General features: G+C 44.2%; 1 protein-coding gene across 2 annotated transcripts in view; it reads left to right on the plus strand.

Moving 5' to 3' along the window:
* Positions 1-21,858, plus strand: part of PIN4 (peptidylprolyl cis/trans isomerase, NIMA-interacting 4) — a 363,345-nt gene that overhangs the window by 332,247 nt on the left and 9,240 nt on the right. Inside the window, exons 2-3 of one of the 2 annotated variants that reach the window (XM_050776446.1) lie at positions 15,666-15,737; positions 20,041-20,114. In XM_050776446.1, coding sequence (XP_050632403.1) covers positions 15,695-15,737; positions 20,041-20,114 — 117 coding nt within the window. In that variant the 5' untranslated portion in view covers positions 15,666-15,694. Of the gene's footprint in view, positions 1-15,618; positions 15,738-20,040; positions 20,115-21,858 lie in introns of both variants that reach the window. The other variant, XM_050776445.1, reaches the window with a different exon arrangement.

Here is a 21,858-nt window from a genome sequence, read left to right on the forward strand (position 1 = left end):
CAGCCTGAGCAACATGGCGAAATCCCGTCTTTACAAAAAATTAGCCTGGTATGGTGGTGTGCGCCTGTAGTCCCAGCTACCCAGGAGGCTGAGGTGAGAGGATTGCTTGAACCTGGGAGGCAGAGGTTGCAGTGCCCAGATCGTACCACTCCAGCCTGGGTGACAGAGTGAGACCCTGTCTCAAAAAAAAAAAAAAAGAATAGGAAGGATAGTTTCTTCAACAAGTGATCCTGGAGCAATTGAACATTGATAGGCAAAAAAATAAATAAGTAAACATTGATCTAATGACCGGGTGTGGTGGCTCACGCGTGTAATCCCAGCACTTTGGGAGGCCGAGGCAGGCGGATCACAAGGTCAGGAGATCGAGACCATCCTGGCTAACACGGTGAAACCCCGTCTCCACTAAAAAAAAAAAAAAAAATTAGCAGGGCGTGGTGTCAGGCGCCTGCAGTCCCAGCTAACCGGGAGGCTGAGACAGGAGAATGGCATGAAACCAGGAGGCGGAGGTTGCAGGGAGCCAAGATCGTGCCACTACACTCCAGCCTGGGTGACACAGCGAGACTCTGTCTCAAAATAAAGAAACAAACAAACAAACAAACAAAAATTGATCTAAACCTCACACCCTATATAGAAATTAACTTAGATGGATCGTAGATTTAAATGTAAAACTATAAAACTTTTAGAAGACAATATAGGAAAAAAATCTTCAGACCTAAGGCTTAATAAAGAGCTCTTAGACACGACATCATAAGCATGATTCATAAAGGAAAAACATTAAAGACTTTTCCTCTGGAAAAGACTCTCTTAAGAGAGTGAAAAGACAAGCTTACAGACGGGGAGAAAATATTTGCAAATCTCATATCTGACAAAGGACTTGTATGTAGAATAAAGAACTCTTGAAACTCGCCAGAAAAAAAATCCACAGTTCAATTAGATAATGGGCAAAAGATGTGACATTTATTTCACTGAAGAAGATATATAGATGGAAAATAAACACATGAAAAGATATTCAATATCATTTTGATACAGCAGTGCTGGGAAGGGAAGAGCATGGTCCCTTTAAATGATATGGAAGCGAGGACTGGAAGTCCTTTGGTAGAAAAAGGTGGGTCCCTGGCTAGGGCTCTAACCCCACGGACCTAGGTGAGGACAGGCACTCCTGCTTTCCTGCCCAAATATTGCATTCTCCAAGACCACCCTTGCCTGCCATGTCCCCATCCTGGGCCTATAAAATCCCCAGACCCTAGCGGGCAGACACACAGGCAGCCAGACTTCGAGAGAAGCACACTGACTGAAGAAGACGCAAGCAACTGGTCATCCAGAGGGCGTCAAGAGGCGCACGTCGGCAGAAGAGCACACCCGCAGAAAAACACACCGGCAGGCACCGGCACCCTGGCAAGCCATCAACCAGCAGAATCAGGCAGGAGTTTGGCGGGGGGCGCGGGGGCGGGGCGGGTCAGAGGACTGCCGAGCCGGACTCCAGGGGAAAACCATCTCCCTTCTGGCTCCCCCATCTGCTGAGAGCTACTTCTACTCAATAAAACCTTGCACTCATTCTCCAAGCCCACGTGTGATCCGATTCTTGTGGTACATTGAGGCAAGAAACCCTAGGATACAGAAATCCCACTGTCCTTATGATAAGGAAGCAGGTCTAATTTAGCTGACAAACACAAGCCGCCTATAGATGGCAAACTAAAAGAGCACCCTATAACGTTAACACGCCCACTGGGGCTTCAGGAGCTGTAAACATTCACCCCTAGACACTGCGGTGCGGTGGGAGCTCCATAGCCTGCCCTAGCCTGTCTGTATGCTTCCATAGAGGTTTGAGCAGTGGGGCACTGAAGAAGGAAGCCACACCCCCATTGCACGCCCTGAGAGGGGGACAAGGGAACTTTTCCCGTTTCAATTAAGCATTAGGGAAATGCAAATGAAAACCCATTGAGATACTACTACACACCTACCCAAATGATTAAAATAAAAAACTGTGATAACACAAACTGCTGGCAAGTAGGTGGAGAAACTGGATCACTCATACATTACTTGTAGGAATGTGAATTGGTATAGCAACTCTGAAAAAAGTATGGCAGTTTCTTTCAAAACTATGCAGTTACCATACAACCCAGCAATTACACGCTTGGGCAATTAACCCGAAGAAATTAAAACTTATGTTGGGGGGGTGGGGGTTTGAGGGAAGTTCTTGCTCTGTCACTCAGGCTGAGTGCAGTGGCACAATCACAGCTCACTGCAGCTTCCACCTCCTAGGTGCAAGCGATCCTCCCACCTCAGCCTCCCAAGTAGCTGGGACTACAGGCAGGCACAACCACGCCCGGCTAATTTTTTATTTTTTAGTAGAGACGGCGGGCCGGGGGGGAGGGGGTCTCACTATGTTGCCCAGGCTGGTCTCATACTCCTGGACTCAAGCAATCCACTCACCTTGACCTCCCAAAATGCTGGGATTATAGGCATGAGCCACCATGCCTGGCCGAAAATATGTTCACACAAAAACTTGTACATAAATGTTTATAGCAGCTTTATAGCCAAAAATGAGAAACAACCCAAATGTTTTTTTAACAGGTGAATGCTTAAACAAACTATGGCACATCTATAGCCTGGAATACTAACTACTCAGTAATAAAAAGGAATGAACTGCTGATATACACAACTGGAATGAATCTCCAGAGAATTATGCTGGGTGAAAAGGTCAATTTCAAAATATTACATATTGTATGATTCCATAACATTCTTGGAATAACAAATTTACAAGAATGGAAAACATATTAGTGGTTGTTAAAAATTAGGGAGCGAGGGAGGGAGGTGCTGTGGCTATAAAAGAATATCATGAGGGATTCTTGTAATGAGATTATTCTGCATCTTGACTGTGACGGAGGTTACACGAATCTACAAGATGGTAAAATTACATCAAGTTAATACACAAATACACATTTGAGTGCACGTAAAACTGGTGAAATCTGAATAAGATAGATGGATCGTATCAACGTTAATTTCTTGTTTGTGATACTGTACTATTGTTTTGCAAGTTTCATTGAGTGAAACTAGACAAGGGGTACACATGGACTCATAATTTCTAACAACTGCACGTGAATCTACAATGATCTTAAACGGCATTTTTTTGTTTTTATTTTAAAAGTAGAGATGGGGGTTCCACTATGTTGCTCAGGCTGGTCTCGAATTCCTGACCTCAAGTGATCCACCTGCCTCAGCCTCCCAAAGTGCTGGCATTAAAGACATGAGCCACTATGCTCACCCAAGACAATGATTATTAAAATGCAATTCGAAAATGGGCAAAGAACATGAAGGGACATTTCACCAAAGTTATCTACAGATGGAAAATAAACACATGAAAATATGTTCAACATATCTAGCCATTAGAAAATGCAAATTAAGAACACAATAAGATACTACTACACACCTATTAGAACAACAAAAAATAAAAATAGTGACAATACCAGTCGGGTGTGGTGGCTCATGCCTGTAATCCCAGCACTTTGGGAGGCTGAGTGGGGCAGATCACGAGGTTAGGAGATCGAGACCATCCTGGCCACGTGGCCATCAAGACATGGTGGAACCCTGTCTCTACGAAAAATACAAAAATTAGCTGGGCATGGTGGCCTGCACCTGTAGTCCCAGCTACTCGGGAGGCTGAGGCATGAGAATTGCTTGAACCCAGGAGGTGGAGGTTGCAGTGAGTCAAGATCATGCCACTGCTCTCCAGCCTGGGCGACAGAGCGAGACTCCGTCTCAAAAAAAAAAAAAAAAAAAAAAATAGTGACAATACCAAATGCTGGTAAAAAATGCAGAGAAATAGATCACTCATACATAATTCTGGTGGAAATGCAAAATGGTACAGCCTCTCTGGAAAATAATTTAGCATTTTCTTTAAAATCCAAACATATACGTACCAATTGACCCAGCAATTGCACTCCTGGTTAATTAGTCCAGTAAATAAAAGTTTATGGGCTGGGTGCGGTGGCTCATGCCTGTAAGCCCAGCACTTTGGGAGGCCAAGGCTTGTGGATCAGTTGAGGTCAGGAGTTGGAGACCAGCTTGGCCAATATGGTGAGGCCCCATCTCTACTAAAAATACAAAAATTATCCAGGCATGGTGGTGTGTTCCTGTAGTCCCAGCTACTCGGGAGGCTGAGGTAGGAGAATCACTTGAACCTAGGAGGTGGAGGTTGCAGTGAGCCGAGATTGCACCACTGCACTCTAGCCTGGGCGACGGAGTAAGACTCCATCTCAAAATAAAATAAATACATAAAATTAAAGTTTGTGTCCACACAAAAACCTATACATGAATGTTCACAGCACTCTAATTTGCAATAGCCAAAAGCTGGAAATAAGCAAACTGTCCCTTAATAGGTGAGTGGCTAAACAAGTGTGGTACATCCATACCATGGAATACTACAGAATGAAATATTAATACATGACACAACTTGGATAGATCGCAAAGCAACCATGCTGAGTGAAAAAGGGCAATCTCAAAAGGTAACATACTGCATAATTCCATTTATGTAACATTCTTAAAGTGACAAAATTATAAATATGGAGAACAGATTAGTTATTTCTAGGGTTTAGAGATGAGGATGATGGGATAGTTGTGTTACTGGTGGAGGGTGTCCAGGTTCTTGGCATTTTAAACAAAGAATTGGACAAAACACACAAAGCAAGAAAAGAATAAAGCAACAAAAGCAGAGATTTATTGAAAATGAAAAGACACTCCACAGTGTGGGAGCAGGCCCCAAGCACAGGGGCTCAAGAGCCCAGTTACAGAATCTTCTGGGGTCCAAATAACCCCTAGAGATTTCCCATTGGCCACTTGATGTTCACCCCATGCAAATGAAGTAAGTAGTGGTCCGCAATCAGAGGCTAAAGTGAAGTTACAAAGTTGCACTCCTACACAAAGGAAGACTTGGCCCGCAATCAGACTAATTGGTTGTAGAAAGCAACAATCAGAGGCTGAAGTGAACTTACAAAGTTACACTCCTATGCAAACATCTGATTGGTTGCAGAATGCAACCAATTAGAGGTACTTTCAATTTTCCATCTGCCATGCAGAAAAGGGGCATGTTGCAAAGGGAGTAGCTTCTGGTCCTTTTGTTACTTAGGTGTAGAAAGTTGGGGTTTTCCTTTTGATTCAGTTCTGGGAAGTCAGCGTGAATTGACCTTAGGTTCCCTGCCTCCAGACCCTTTTCTCCCGCCTCAGTTTTGTATCTTGATGGTAGTTCCATGGACCTACACGGGGCATCAAATGATATAAAACCTTACACACACATTATGTCAGTGTCGATTTCCTGGTTTTGATATTGTACTATAGTTATGTAAGTTGTAACCATTTGGGGGAACTGGGTGAAAGATACCCAGAACCTCTCTGAACTATTTTATAACTTCCTGTTAATCTATAATTATTTGAAAATAAGAATGTTTAAAATGAAAAAGATAATTGACTATTTAAAGCAAAAATAATTACAATATATTGTGAGGTTTATGACATAGATAAGTAAAATACATAATAACAATAACACAAAGGCCAGAGGAGGGAAATGGAAGTATACCTTTGTAAGGTTCCTATGCTATAGGTGAAGTGGTATATCATTTGAATGTATAATGTGAAAAGTTAAACGTTTATTTATTTACTTATTTTTGAGACGCAGTCTTGCTCTGTCTCCCAGGCTGGAGTGCAATGGTGTGATCTTGGCTCACTGCAACCTCTGCCTCCTGGGTTCCAGCGATTCTCCCACCTCAGCCTCCTGAGTAGCTGGGATTACAGGCGTGCATCACCACACCCGGCTAATGTTTTGTATTTTTAATAGAGACAGGGTTTCACTGTGTTGACCAGGCTGGTCTTGAACTCCTGACCTCAAGTGATCTGCCTGCCTCAGCCTCCAAAAGGGCTGAGATTACAGGCATGAGCCACTGCACCTGGCCAAGTTAAAGATTTATAATATAAACCCTAAAGCAACCTCTAAAATAATACAACAAAAAGTTATAGATAATAGCCAACAATGGAGATAAAAATGAGTCATAAAAATACATGGCCAGGCATGGTGGCCTACACTTGTAATCCCAGCACTTAGGGAGGCCACGTTGGGATGATTGCTTGAGGCCAGGAGTTTGAGACCAGTCTGGGCAACATAGAAAGACCCCATCTCTACAAAATATTTAAAAATTAGCACGGGGTGGTGGCATGTGCCTGTAGTCCCAGCTACTCAGGAGGGTGAGGTGGGAGGATCCCTTGAGCCCAGGAGTTTGAGGCTGCAGTGAGCTATGATTTCACAACTGCATTCCAACCTGGGCGATAGAGCAAGATCCCATCTCTTTATTAGAAAGAAAGAAAGAAAGAAAGAAAGAAAGAAAGAAAGAAAGAAAGAAAGAAAGAAAGAAAGAAAGAAAGAAAGAAAGGAGGGAGGGAGGGAGGGAGGGAGGGACGGAGGAAGGAAGGAAGGAAAGAAAGGGGGAAGGAAGGAAAGAAAGGGGGAAGGAAGGAAGGAAACTCAACCTGAAAAAGGGCAAAGAAAGAGGAAAATGGAACAAAGAACAGATGGAACAAAGAGAAACCATGTAGATAACTAACCATATCAATAATCACATTAAATGCAAAGCATCTAAACATTCCCAATCCAAAGGGAAAGACTGTCATATTAAGTAGAAAAAACACAGAGGGCAGGGCACAGTGGCTTATGCCTATAATCCCAGCACTTTGGGAGGCCAAGGTGGGAGGATCATTTGAACCCAGGAGTTCGAGATCAGCCTGGACAACACAGCGAGACCCCATCTCTACAAAAAGAGTTTAAAAAATTAGCCAGGTGTAGTGGTGCATGCCTGTAGTCCTACTTGAGATGCTGAGGCCAGAGGATCACCTGATCGCAGGAGTTCAAGGCTGTAGTGAGCTGTGATCACACCACTGCATCCAGCCTGGGTGACAGAGTGAGACTCTGCTTCTAAAAGAAAAAAACAAACAAAAAAACAAACAAACAAAAAAAAGCCCTCACTTTGGTATAATGACTCAAATAGGTTAAAAGTAAAAAGATAGAAAAATATTTACCATGCTAACATGAATCAAAAGAAAGCTGGGGCTGGGTGGCAGTGGCTCATGCCTGTAATTCCAGCAATTTGGGAAGCCAGGGCAGGTGAATCACTTGAGCTCAAGAGTTTGAAACCAACCTAGGCAATGTGGTGAAACACCATCTCTACCAAAAATGAAAAAAAAAAAAAAAAAATCCGGCATAGTGGCAGGCACCTGTAGTCCCAGTTACTCAGGAGGCTGAGGTGGGAGGATAGCCCAGGAGGTAGAGGTTGCAATAAGCTGTGATTCTGTCACTGCACTACAGCCTGGGCAACAGAGTCAGACAGTCTCAAAAAAAAAAAAAAGAAAAATCTGGAATGCGTAGGTGAATATCAAAGTAGATTTCAGAGCAAATATCACCAGGGATCAAGAAAGTGATTTCAAAATGATCAAATGACCAATTCATCAAGAGGACACAGCAATCCTAAACATTTGTGTCCTTAATAATACAGCTTCCAATTATCTAAAGTTAAAACTGATAGCGCTGAAAGGAGAAATAGGCAAATCTACAATTACATTTGGGGATTTTAATACCCCTCCACTACCAACTAATGAAATAAGTAGACAGAAATTTAGCAAGGCAGAGTTTGGTTAACAGACACTGAAGTACAGCTAGATAGGAAGAATAAGTTCCAGTGTTCTATAGCATTATAGAGTGACTACAATAAACAACAATTTATTGTGTATTTTCAAATAGCTACAAGAGCAGATTCTGAATATTCTCAACACAAAGAAATGATAAATGTTTGAGGGGACAGATATGCTGATTACCAGATTTGATCATTATACATAGTATGCAGGTATAGAAATGACACACTGTACCCCATAATATGTGCAATTATTATGTGTCAATTAAAAATAATTTTTTAGGCTGGGCGCTGTGGCTCACACCTGTAATCCCAGCACTTTGGGAGGCCGAGGTGGGTGGATCACAAGGTCAGGAGATCAAGACCATTCTGGCTAACACGGTGAAACCACATCTCTACTAAAAACTACAAAAAATAAAAAATTAGCCAGGCGTGGTGGCAGGCGCCTGCAGTCCCAGCTACTCAGGAGGCTGAGGCAGGAGAATGACGTGAACACGGGAGGCGGAACTTGCAGTGAGCCGAGATGGCACCACTGCACTCCAGCCTGGGTGACAGAGCCAGACTCTGTCTCAAAATAATAATAATAGTAATAATTTTTTAGGCCAGGCTCATTGGCTTATACCTGTAATCCCAGCACTTTGAGAGTCCAGTCGGGTGGATTGCCGGATCTCAGGAGTTCGAGATTAGCCTAGGCAACATGGCGAAACCCCCTCTCTACTAAAAATACAAAAAATTAGCCAGGCGTGGTGGTTCGCACCTGTAGTCCCAGCTACTGGGGAGGTTAAGGAAGGAGAATCTCTTGAACCCAGGAGGCAGAGGTTGCAGTGAGCCAAGATTGCACCATTGCACTTCAGCCTGGGCAACAGAGCGAGACTCTGTCTCAAAATAATAACAATAATAATTTTTAAAAAGGCAAAAAGGCCAAATGAATAAATTAAAAACAACAACAAAAATAAATTTACGAAGCATATGAAAGAATTCAACGGCACCATAGGCCAAAAGGATCCAACTAACATGTATAAAATCTTCCACTCAACAATGGCAGAGTACCTATTCTTCTCAAGTACACGTGACGCATTTACCAAGATAGACCACAGTATGGGCCATAAAACAAAACTTCACAAATTTAAAATAATAGAAATTATACATCATTGGGGATAAGCATACGGTACTTTGGGAGCACAGAGGAGCGTCTAGCCCAGCCTGGGAAAAAGGAGAGGATCAGAAAAGGCTTCCAGGAAGGAGGTATCCCCTGAGCTCAGTCTTGAAAGGTAAATAAGAATTAGCTAGATCAAAAATAAGGGAAAGCATTCCAGGCAGAGAGATCAGCATGGAGTCTTAAGATAGGGCCTGTAAATAGTAACTTGGTATGGTTGAGCCCAGTGGAGACTAGCAAGAAATGAGGCTGCAGATGTCAGTATAATGGCCCCTGGGCCTCCAGGTTAAAAAGTGGGACAGTGTCCTATCAGACAACGGGGAGTCACTGAAGGGTCTTAACTGGGAGAGTCACAGTATCAGGTCTGTGTTTCTAAGAGCTCCCTCTGAGATGCTGCAGAAGGTAGTTTGAAGAGAAGGTGAAACTGGCAGCAGAAGGATCAATGTGGAGGCTGTTCTGATGGTCTAGAGAATATGCAGAAGGCTATGGCAGTGGTGGGGAGGGCAGACGACAAGCCAGAGATAATTAGTGACTCCTAGTCAACATTATGATGACTGAAGGTTTAGGGATGGCGTGTGCTGATGTCTATAACTTGTTTTGAAATGCAACAAAAATAAGATAAATTGATGGGTGAATATGTGATAAAGCAAATCTAGCAAAATGTTCACTGTTCACCATAAAATTATGGGGGGCAGGGAGAAGTGTTGTTTAGGAGGCAGAATCCACTGAACATGGAGACCAGTGCCCAAGGCTGAGGATGCAAAAGACCTCTTCTCCAGCAGCTCCCCTCTTCCTTGCCTACAGTACCCTGCCCACTGTCCCCCACCCACACTATGTTCCTTCTCCTTGCCTCTGTGCTTCTGCAGCCTGGAAGGTCCAGCACAGCAGGCAGAGGAGAGCACATTCCAGGTTACTCATAATAACACACTGATGCGTAAGCAAAAGGCTTATTTATGTCTTATGTTGGGGGTATAACTTGACCTTGGGGCCTCTTGCACAGAGTGTCCCCAAATGCCTCAAGGTCCCTGGAGAGCTGATTTGGTGAACAAGCTCTCAGAAAAAAGAGAACTGGATGTTTTCAGATTTCATTTAGGGGATGGCAAAGCCTGGAGCAGCATGGCATCTTGGAGAGGGTACCAACTTGGAAGAGAGACAGACGAGTTCGGAGCCCAACCTTGCCACAGACCCTAGCTAGCTGTGAAACTTGAGGCACATTTCTTAACTTCTCTGACCCTGTTTCTTCAGCCTTAAGATGGTAATAGAGCTGGGTGGGGTGGGTCATGCCTGTAATCCTAGAACTTTGGGAGTCCGAGGCAGGCAGATCACTTGAGGTCAGGAGTTTGAGACCAGCCTGGTCAACATGGTGAATCCTCGTCTCTACTAAAAATACAAAAATTAGCCAGGCGTCATGGCAGGCACCTGTAGTCCCAGCTACTCAGGAGGCAGAGGCAGGAGAATTGCTTGAATCTAGGAGGCGGAGGTTGCAGTGAGCCCAGATCGTGCCACTGCACTCCATCCTGGGTGACAGGGCGAAATTCTGTCTCAAAAAAAAAAAAAAAAAAAAAAAAAGATGGCAATAGTAATATTTTGTAAATAAGGCTGTTGTGAAAACTAAAAGACATCATGAAGGGAAAGCTCCTGGCTCACAGTACATGTGCAATTTGTGTTGGTTGTTTTCCACTGTCTTAAGTGAACACTGCCTCTAAAAAACAAAATCCACCTCATGAGATACTGGTATAGTAAGGTCTTCCAGAAACTGTAGTTCTGTTGCTTAGATAATGCTGGACAAACACAGATGGAGCCTTCTTCTCTGAAGTCTTTTTTGAAAACCCAGTCACGGCTGGGCATGGTGGCTCACACCTGTAATCCCAGCACTTTGGGAGGCCAAGACAGGCGGATCACGAGGTCAGGAGATTGAGACCATCCTGGTTAACACGGTGAAACGTCGTCTCTACTAAAAATACAAAAAATTAGCCAGGCGTGGTGGTGGGCGCCTGTAGTCCCAGATACTCAGGAGGCTGAGACAGGAGAATGGTGTGAACCTGGGAGGCGGAGCTTGCAGTGAGCCGAGATTGCGCCACTGCACTCCAGCCTGGGCAACAGAGTGAAACTCCGTCTCCGAAAAAAAAAAAAAAAAGAAAAGAAAACCCAGTCACTTAAAGCTTCATTACCTAGTATGAAGTGGGTTAGAAAGTTATTTAGCCACTCATCATGCTACCTGACTTCAAACTATACTAGAAGGCTACAGTAACCAAAACAGCATGGTACTGGTACCAATACAGAGATATAGACCAATGGAACAGAACAGAGGCCTCAGAAACAACACCACACATCTACAACCATCTGATCCTTGACAAAACTGACAAAAACAAGAAATGGGGGAAGGACTCCCTATTTAATAAATGGTGCTGGGAAAACTGGCTAGCCATATGTAGAAAGCTGAAACTGGATCCCTTCCTTACACCTTATACAAAAATTAATTCAAGATGGATTAAAGACTTAAATGTTAGACATAAAACCATAAAAACCCTAAAAGAAAACCTAGGCAATACCATTCAGGACATAGGCATGGGCAAGGACTTCATGACTAAAACACCAAAAGCAAAGGCAACAAAAGCCAAAATAGACAAATGGGATCTACTTAAACTAAAGAGCTTCTGCATGGCAAAAGAAACTACCACCAGAGTGAACAGGCAACCTACAGAATGGGAGAAAATCTTTGCGATCTACCCATCTGACAAAGGGCTAATATCCAGAATCTACAAAGAACTCAAACCAAATTTACAAGGAAAAAACAAACAACCCCATCAAAAAGTGGGCAAAAGATATGAACAGACACTTCTCAAAAGAATACATCTATGCAGCCAACAGACACATGAAAGAATGTTCATCATCACTGGTCATCAGAGAAATGCAAATCAAAACCACAATGAGATACCATCTCATGTCAGTTAGAACTGCAATCATTAAAAAGTCAGGAAACAACAGATGCTGGAGAAGATATGGAGAAATAGGAAGGCTTCTACACTGTTGGTGGGAGTGTAAATTAGTTTGACCATTGTAGAAGACAGCGTGGTGATCCCTCAAGGATCTAGAACTAGAAATACCATTTGACCCAGCAATCCCGTTACTGGTATATACCCAAAGGATTATAAATCATGCTGCATATAAAGACACATGCACACGTATGTTTATTGCGGCACTATTCACAATAGCAAAGACTTGGAACCAACCCAAATGTCCATCAATGATAGACTGGATTAAGAAAATGTGGCACATATACACCATGGAATACTATGCAGCCATAAAAAAGGATGAGTTCGTGTCCTTTGCAGGGACATGGATGCAGCTGGAAACCATCATTCTCAGCAAACTATTACAAGGACAGAAAACCAAACACGCATGTTCTCACTCATAGGTGGGCATTGAAAAATGAGAACATTTGGACACGGGGCGGGGAACATCACACACTGGGGCCTATTGGGGGGTGGGGGGCTGGGAGAGGGATAGCATTAGGAGAAATACTTAATGTAAATGATGAGTTGATGGGTGCAGCAAACCAACATGGCACATGTATACCTATGTAGCAAACCAGGATGTTGTGCACATGTACCCTAGAACTTGAAGTATAATTTAAAAAAAGAAAGAAAGAAAATTATCTAGCCACTGACTGGACTCCCGGAGATACATCAGTCTTATCAGCAATATATTTAATATCAATACCTATGTCCATTTGCCACGATAAGTAGTTACTTTTATAGGTGGCTGATCTCATCCACTATGTACTGATTTTTTTCCTGTCTTCATTTTCCAAACATGACCTTTTCCTGCCCTTGTTCCCAGAGTCTGGGGCCCAGAGTTCCCTATGCAATGACCATCTATGAATGGGATCAACTAGATCTCTGTGTTTTGTTGCTTCAAGCTTTCCCCTGCAGAATAAGCCCCACTGGGATCTCAAATAGTAAAGAAACTGTAGTTCTTTGGCTGTGAAGCAGGTTAGGTGGGGCAGTATGTGAGTCTGGGCCAAGGTCTGTGAACCTCTGTCCTGGGAAGAGGGCTGCCAGCTTCTCTTCCTGATTTTCCTCAAGTAATGCATAGAAGAATGAACCTGATGAGATAATTAGTAGAAAATACAACCGGCAGCCATTGCTGGCTGAGTCGCAGTGCACACTCCAGCAGATGTTACCATGGTTTCAAGGCTGAATTTTTCTCCTCTTTGCTCCCCCTGCCCTCTCTCTTCAGTTAATCTGTCACTCTGCTCCACAGACTCCTCCACAGTCTGCCTCCATAGACTGGTGCAGACTTAACCCTGAATAGAAGCTGGCTTTTCTATGATTTGCTTTTCAAATTATGTTTATTGTCTTTTTCTCTTGAACAAAAAATGTCAAGTGATAGAACATAATATAAACTGAAGAAAATGAAAGTTAAACTCACATTTCAGAACTTATACTTAAAATTGTATTATAATACCTGCCCCATTTTTGTAATGCATACTGCATAGTTGAGATCTGTCTTAAAGTGCTTTTGACCTTGAAACCTCCAGCAGGCCTATGCCCATTCTTTTCCCCTTGGAGCTGTTGGCCTTCAGGCTTGCTTGAAAAATTCAGCCATGGACACAGGCTTACGTATTATCATTGTTGTTGTTATTATCTGCTGGAATGCACAGAACTCTCACAGTGTTCCAGGCACTAAGCACTTGCCAGGCACATCAGCCATTGACAGACATTGGCTGTTCATTGGGATCTGAACTCTAGTTTGCTTCATTCCTACTTCACAACTGCCATAGCCAGTGGTCACAGGAAAGGCTCTTCCCAATGAAAAATCAAAAGTAAGGGTTCCTCTTGGGCCTCTTGGCCATAGATAACCTGATGAACACAAGGTTACACTGTCATCGTCAACCCGCAACCCCGACTCCCCCGACTCCCCCGACCCTCCATCTCGCAGCCGAACTTGGAAAATTAGTACAGGGGCAGGATCCACCTCAGAAGTGGCAGAGCAATGATCCCCTCACCACTAGATGTGTCCTCTGCAGTTGATCACTCCCAATCCGAAACAAGGAGTGCCCAAAATGTGTCCAGAATTTATAGCAGCCAAACATAAGGGGGCTCCATGTTATGTCTTGAGTAGGGGATGAGCACAATCTCAGAAATACCTGAGTCCCTGGTATGAGCATGAAGCATCTCCAGGTCCAGCAAGGCTGCATCCAGAAACTAAACTCTGAGCTGGAAGACCTCTACATTCTGGCTGGCAGTGGCAAGCTAGGACAGCTCTCTCATGGAGTGGAGAAAACGCCCTGACATATCATATACAAATTATTGATGGTGGGAGGGATTGTAAGGGGAGAAAAAGTGTGTGGGCACACATTCAAAAATCATTTATCTTAGGCAAACACTATTAATATGAGAAAGCCATCATTTTATGTGCTTTACAGATATGAACTTGTTTAATTCTCTTAACACCTGATAGGATAATAGTAGGTACTATTATCATCGACTACATTTTACAGATGATGAAACTGAGCCAAAGAGAGGTGAAGTAACTTCCTCAAGGTCATGGAGCTAGTAGACAGATTTGGAGCAGGGATTTGAAACTGGTCAATCTGGCTCCAGAATCCATGCTTTTACTACATTATGCTGCACCATTATGGAAATTTTGGAAAATACACAGAAACAAACACGATGACCTGTATGTAGCACCACTGGCCACATCTTGCTGTATAGCTTTCCTCTCCTTTATATTCATATACCATACAGTGCATTACATATACTTCTTTTACAAGGAATCATATTCTTTATTTTGGTCTTAAAAACATTTCCCCAGGCCGGGCGCGGTGGCTCAAGCCTGTAATCCCAGCACTTTGGGAGGCCGAGACGGGTGGATCACGAGGTCAGGAGATGGAGACCATCCTGGCTAACATGGTGAAACCCCGTCTCTACTAAAAAATACAAAAAAACTAGCCGGGCGAGGTGGTGGGCGCCTATAGTCCCAGCTACTCGGGAGGCTGAGGCAGGAGAATGGCGTAAACCCAGGAGGCGGAGCTTGCAGTGAGCCGAGATCCGGCCACTGCACTCCAGCCTGGGCAACAAAGCGAGACTCCGTCTCAAAAAAAAAAAAAAAAAAAAAATTTCCCCTATCTGTTCAAAACCGTTATTTTGAATGTTGTATAATATATTTTTGTGTGGCTAAAACATTATTTAAGCAGTACCCGACTGAGGAGCACTTAAGACTGCTTCCAATGTTTCTCCATGACTGAGCTCTGCAAGAGGCAAAAGGGTAACAGGCTTTTTAAAAAACTACCTTTTGAACCCAATTAGCTACAACTGCAGTATAAAATTAACAAACGAAAAACTGCCAGGGAGGACAACCCTATGTGTAGGAGGAGACAGCAGAAGTTGGCCGCCACCACTGTTCCTCCTGCTTCCCTTTGTCTGGCGGCCCCGCGGGATTGGCCAGAGCTGGCGCCGAGGGACTGCAGAGGCCCCCGCGGCTCCTACTGCGCAAGCGTGAAAAAAGCTTGGCGGTTTCGGGGGTAGAGCGTGGGGAGTGGGGGATCTGGTGCAAATTACGGTGCGTGAAAGAAGTCACAAAAAGCGCAGAGGCGGGGCTTCCCGCCCTAATCCGGCCTTTGTCTCCGCCCCTCCGCCTTTGTTTCGGCCCGAAGCGTCTTATTGGTCAGACATCTTCAGCCCCATTGGTCCAAGAGCCAAAGGACAGGGTCTGCCCCGAGCTGTGCCTGCTTCCGGAGCCTCAATAAGAACGGTCAATTGAGTTGCGGCTTTCAGGCATTTGTTTAGGACATGCCCATGGCGGTGTAAGGGGGCTTGAACGGCAACTGGAGCAGTTCAGAGTTCAACAACAAGCTTCCAAGATGCCGCCCAAAGGAAAAAGTGGTTCTGGAAAAGCGGGGAAAGGTAGAGCGGCCAGAGCGATCCAGGAGAATGGGGGCGGGTGAGGAGCGAAGGGAGGGAACAGACAGTCCATCTCCGGAGTCCGGGACGAATGCAGCAGGTAGCCAGTGGCCCCACAGTGGCCCCATCGATTCCATCTGTAGGAATACATTGGGCTACGGTTCAGGGAGCGCCCTGATGGGTAATGGAATCTGGTGGGGATAGTTCCTCGGAGGCGATGACTTTAGGGCTGCTATTTTGAGGGGTTATTAGAGCTCTAAAATTGGGTCTTATCAAAAGCCAGTAATAAGAAGTACACATTGATTATGGTCCTTAAAGTTCACTTTAATGCTTACAGAATGACATGCCCTCCATCGGGGAAGGAATCATTCATCCATTGAACAGAAATGTGTCAGGCACAGTGCTAAGCGCTGAGGATATAAAAATAAGACAGAGGGCTGGGTGCGGTGGCTCACGCCTATAATCCCAGCACTTTGGGAGGCCGAGGGAGGGTGGATCACGAGGTCATAAGTTCGAGACCAACCTGGCCAACATGGCGAAACCCCGTCTCTACTAAAAATACAAAAATTCGCCAGGCATGGTGGTGCACGCCTGTAATCCCAGCTACTCGGGAGGCTGAGGCAGGAGAATCGCTTAAACCCGGGAGGCAGAGGTTGCAATTGAACCGAGATCGTGCCACTGCACTCCAGCCTGGGCGACAGTGCGAGCCTCTGTCTCAAAAAAAAAAAAAAAGATTTTGGCCTTAAGGAGCTCCCGAAGATAAAGGCTTAGTGATCATAAAGCACTGTACTAAATGTAGTGTTGAGGGATGTGTATGGGATATAATAGAAATGGAGAGAAGTGCTTCATTTAGCTGGGGAACAGGGCTTCCTGGAGACGAATTAGGCAGAGGTCAAGATGAGCATTGAGGGTAGGTTAAAGCATTCCTAACTTGGGGTCCAGCAGCAAAAGCACTGAGGTGGGAAACAGCATGATGTGAGCAGTGTAGTGTTGCTGGAGCAAAAACTCAAGGCAGAATGGCAAGTGGTGAGAATGAAAACAGAAACAGAGACCAGATCATGGAGAGTGCTATATGTGGTGCTAAAAAGGACTGTTAAGGATCAGAAAGACCTGTAAGGAGATTGTTGTGGTAGTCTTGGTGAGAGATGATGGTGGACTGACCTAAGGCAGTGGCTGTGGAAACTGAGAAAAGAGAAAAGATTCTGTAAACATTAGGATGTGAAATAGTCAAGACTTAGTGATTTATTGGGTTGGGGAGGGGTGGTGAGGGAGGATCAACGATCATTCTGTTTTCTGGATTGGATTTCTAACCTGTTGCAGGTCCTGCAGGCTAACATCAAGGATACATGAGGAGCAGGGATGAGACTGATGAATTCACTTTCAGATAGATTGGCTTTGAGGTGTCTGTGGGACATCTCAGTGGAGATGTAGTCAGGAAGTGGTTGAATATTTGAGTCTGAAGTTTGAGGGAGAGGTCTAGACTGTACATGTAAGTTTTAGGAGTCATTAACTTATAGATGGTAGTTGAGCCCATTAGAGTGTATGCAGTTATCCATGGTGAGTTTATAGAATTAAAAGAGCAGAGAGCAGAGGATGTGATCTAGGACAGGCAGAGAAAGGCAGACAGATAGAGGGAGTGCAGAATGGTGGCCAGAGGCAGGAGAGACCAGAATGTTTTAAAGAGAGAGGGTATAGTCTATCGAGCACGGCAGATTTGGAAATTAGAGGTGGCCTTGGGTAAAAGTGATTTCAGTGAAACAAAAGCCAGATTGCAGTGACTATAGAACTGACTGGGAAGTGGTAATTTGGACTTCTTGAAAAGTTTTAATTGAAAAGCATGGAAATGGGATGGTAGATAGAGGAGGACAGAGGATTAAGAGAAAGTTTTATTTTCTTTGCTTCTTTGGAATGGGGAAAACTTGGGAGTGAAGCTGAAGGATCCAGTAAAGTAAAAGAGGTAAAGGTACAGAGGAGTGAGATTTAGGAGAAAATGGAATCCAGGACCTAGGGGGAGCAGGGACACCTTATGCTTGAGGTCATAGGAAAGGAGATGGAGGGGCAGGGAGTCAGTAGGCATCTTGAGGAGAGTGATAAAGGTCTGGAATATTGTAATGGGAGATGGAATGAAACAAAAGTAAAAGAAGTGCCCTCAGGGCTAGGAGCCTGACTGAGATCAAAGGCCATGAATTTGTAGACTACATAATATTCACAGTCTGATTTACGTGGTACCATGCAACTGGCACAATATAGGATTGAAAAGAGCTAGGTGCAGCCTTAAGCCGTGGTTGAGGTTTTGTTAGGCAGTTATGATAGGACAATAGCAACACAAGGGAATTACAAGGGCCAGTGGGAATGCAGTTCAGATGAACGAGCATGGGGTCCAGAGTGGGAAGGTGAAAAGAGGTCTGGTGGTCTAGGTGAATGTAGCAGGACAAAGGGACTGGGGTCGAGGGGGAGGTTCTGTGAAGTCAGAGAGCCAGTACTGTGGGAATGAGACATGAGAAAGCTGGAAGGACAGGAGGTTATAGCCAGAGACTGAACTAGTTCTGAGTGGCACAGTTGCATTGTGTGCCCCCGGGGCCGGTAGCTTGGAGTAGAGAGCATGACATTCGGGAAAGAGACCTAGAACTGTGAGATTCCTCAAGATAGATGGTGAGGTCACTCAAGGTAATGGCAGGAGTGAGGGTGGAGAGGAAGCCCAAAGCTGTTGCCAGAGTCCTTAGGAAATCAAAGGCAGTGAGGTGGCAGTCAGAAGATGACAGCATCCAGTGGGGAAGAGGATGGGATAACTGGAAGGCATCATCATTCAAGAGCGGATCTACAGCAAACCCAGTTAGGAGTTTGATTTAATAACACTCCTTTGGCAGTAGCATTTTCTTAGGGTTTTGGTAGTCAGTATTTGGGGATTTCAGTTTAATCAAACATTTATTAAAATACCTTTTGTGTGCCAGGCATTGTGCTAGGCTTGGAGATACTAAGACAAGCAAGATGGACACTCCTGCTTAAAACTTTTCAATGGCTCCCTATTACGTCTAAGATAAATCCCAAGCTCCTTAATGGGGCCAAAAGGCCTCAATGACCTGACCCTCAGCTACCTCCCTCAGGCAGGCTCATCTGAGTGCACTCCCACCTCAGATTTGGCTTCATCCATACAATTTCTTACACATACCATGTCGTTTCCCCCATTCTGGAGTGTCTCCTCATCCTTTCTTTGGCTAACCAGCTCCTACTCATCCAGGAAACCTTCCTGGCTGGCTCCAGTGTTCCTCTGTGCCTCCACAGCCCCCTGTCCATCACCATCTCTGCATATCCTGCATTCTCCTGAAATGATCTGTCTTCCTCACTAGAATATGAGTTTTCTGAAGGAAGGTACATGGCTTGTTCATCTTTGTACTCCCAGTGCCTGGAACTCAGTAGTTGTTTAGGAAATGTTTATTGAACTGAACCCTTAATTCAACTGTAATTATTAGGAACATCAGCCTCTAGCAGTACGTAGGCTGCCATTGACACAGAAGTTACCATAGTAGTAAAATGACATACTAGTAAAATGTAAGATGCTGCTAATGGTTCTAGGAAGACATCAGTAGGCAATGTAGTAGACTCTAGAAATCTGGACATGAATGTATTCTTTAGCCAAAAAAGGGTAGTGGGAAATTTGATCTTTTTAAAAAATATATTCTTGGAGATTTTACTTACTGGAATTGTGATGCTTGAACACGTAGTTGTGATACTTGATAGAACTCTTACAAGAACTTAAGAGTCTGCCCTCAGAAGGCAGGGTGTTAAATTGCATGCAGAGAATCTGGGCCAGGCTTCCGGAGCTTTCATTTACCTATTAGCACACTCATTTGTGTATCCATTTTCTGTGAAGGGTTTATATAGGGCACAGATTTCCTGTTTGAAGAAAGATGAGTCAGATTAATTTAGCTTGATGTTGTAAAGCAAGCTTGTCCAACCCATGGCCCACGGGCTGCATATGGCCCAGGACAACTTTGAATGCAGCCCAACACAAATTCGGAAACTTTCTTAAAACATTATGAGATTTTTTTTGTGATTTTTGTTTGTTTGTTTGTTTTTAGCTCGTCAGCTGTCATTAGTGTTAGTGTATTTTGTGTGGCCCAAGATAATTCTTCCATTGTGGCCCAGGGAAGCCAAAAGATTGGATACTCTTGTTGTAAAGTGTCTGGCCGAGTTCCCTTTTGAAGTGTGGCGTTATGATGGAAGTATCCACTCCCGTTGTGTGTTGGATCTGTACGTAAACATGGAGGTGCAGTTTAAATGAGTACCTGTCATCTCTTCTCTAAAGGGGGAGCAGCCTCTGGGAGTGACAGTGCTGACAAGAAGGCTCAAGGTCCCAAAGGTGGTGGCAATGCAGTAAAGGTGAGTTACTAGTTCCTTTTTTTCCATGTTAAATATAAATTCCATTTATGTGTTAGAACACATAAAAGACGGAATGCTTAACTCATTCTACCAGGCCAGCCTGACACTGGTATAAAATCAAAATAACACAAAATTGGAGCTGGGCGCAGTGGTTCACACTTGTAGTCCCAGCACTTTGGGAGGCCAAGGCGGGAGGATCACTTGAGCCCAGGAGATCGAGACCAGCCTGGGCAACATAGCAAGACCCTGTAACTAAAAAAAAAAAAAAAAAAAAAAAAAAAAAAAAAAAAAAATTGGCCAGACATGGTGGTGCACACCTGTGGCCCTAGCTACTCAGGAGGCTAAGGTGGGAGGATTCCTTGAGCCCGGGAATTCGAGGCTGCAGTGAGCCATGATTGTGCCACTGCACTCATCCTATGCAACAGAGCGAGACCCTGTCTCAAAAATAAATAAATAAATAAAAAGTAAGAGATGATCCTTGTTATCACAGGCTACTCGGGAGCAGTTTGGTAAAAATATATATTTCCTTGCTGTATGATAAGCTTAGCAGTAGAACTGCATCATATAAATGCAGCCATACATGTGTAGCCTAAAAAAGAGAGATCATGTAAATGGTGTGGGCTGTTCTGCCTGCTCTTCTATTCAATGAACCTATGCCCCACAGAGAGAGAGAGAGAGAGAGAGAGAGAGGGAGGGAGGGAGGGAGGGAGAGGGAGAGATGAGAGACATGCACCTGCTTTTCTGTAGTTGCGCTGAATTCTTGTATGGGCATCCAGTCATGTGAAGTGGGGTTCTGGTATCCAAAGATAAGTTTTCATAAAACATAGCCCCTAAATACAACCCAGTTACTTCAACTGGTGCTCAAGTGAAGAAGCGGTCATTGTTACAAAGTAGAGTGTGTCTAGCTATGTCTGGGCTTAAAGGAGAGCTGACATGCTGGTCTCCCATATGACATCTTCATAAAGGGTTATTCTAGGGTAATTTTGGCTATATGCTTTTATAAGCATCTAACCTGAGAGACTGTTGCACTGCATATGGCTTTAGCTACTTTTTTTTTTTTTTTTTTTGAGACAGAGTTTCACTCTTGTTGCCCAGGCTGGAGTGCAATGGCACGATCTCGGCTCGCTGCAACCTCCGCCTCCCAGGTTCAAGCGATTGTCCTGCCTCAGCCTCCCATGTAGCTGGGATTATAGGTGCCCGCCACCACGCCCAGCTAGTTTTTTGTATTTTTAGTAGAGATGCGGTTTCACCATCTTGGCCAGGCTGGTCTTGAACTCCTGACCTCAGGTGATCCACCTGCCTCAGCCTCCCAAAGTGCTGGGATTACAGGCATGAGCCACCGTGCCTGGCGGTTTTAGCTAATTTTTTTAAAACTTTGTTTTGTTGTTTTTATCTTTGTAGAGATGGAGGCTCACTGTGTTGCCCAGGCTGTTCTTGAACTCCTGACCTCAAACGATCCTCCCGCCTCAGCCTCCAAAAGTGTTAAGATTATAGGGGCATGAGCCACCACACCTGGTGCATATGGCTTTAAAGAGGTGTCTTACCCTCTCTGGAAAAAATAAGTTCAATGTGGCCACTCATGAGATATATGGAAAGGAGTGGCACGTTATTCACTAGGAAAGTAGATTAGAGTTAAATTTTTTTTTATAAAACCTTTTATTTTGAGATAATTATAGATTCGCATGCACTTGTAAGAAATAATACATCTAGCTGGGCATGGTGGTGTGTGCCTGTAGTCCCAGCT

Source organism: Macaca thibetana, chromosome X (genome assembly GCF_024542745.1).
Source record: "Macaca thibetana thibetana isolate TM-01 chromosome X, ASM2454274v1, whole genome shotgun sequence".
Taxonomy (NCBI): domain Eukaryota; kingdom Metazoa; phylum Chordata; class Mammalia; order Primates; family Cercopithecidae; genus Macaca; species Macaca thibetana.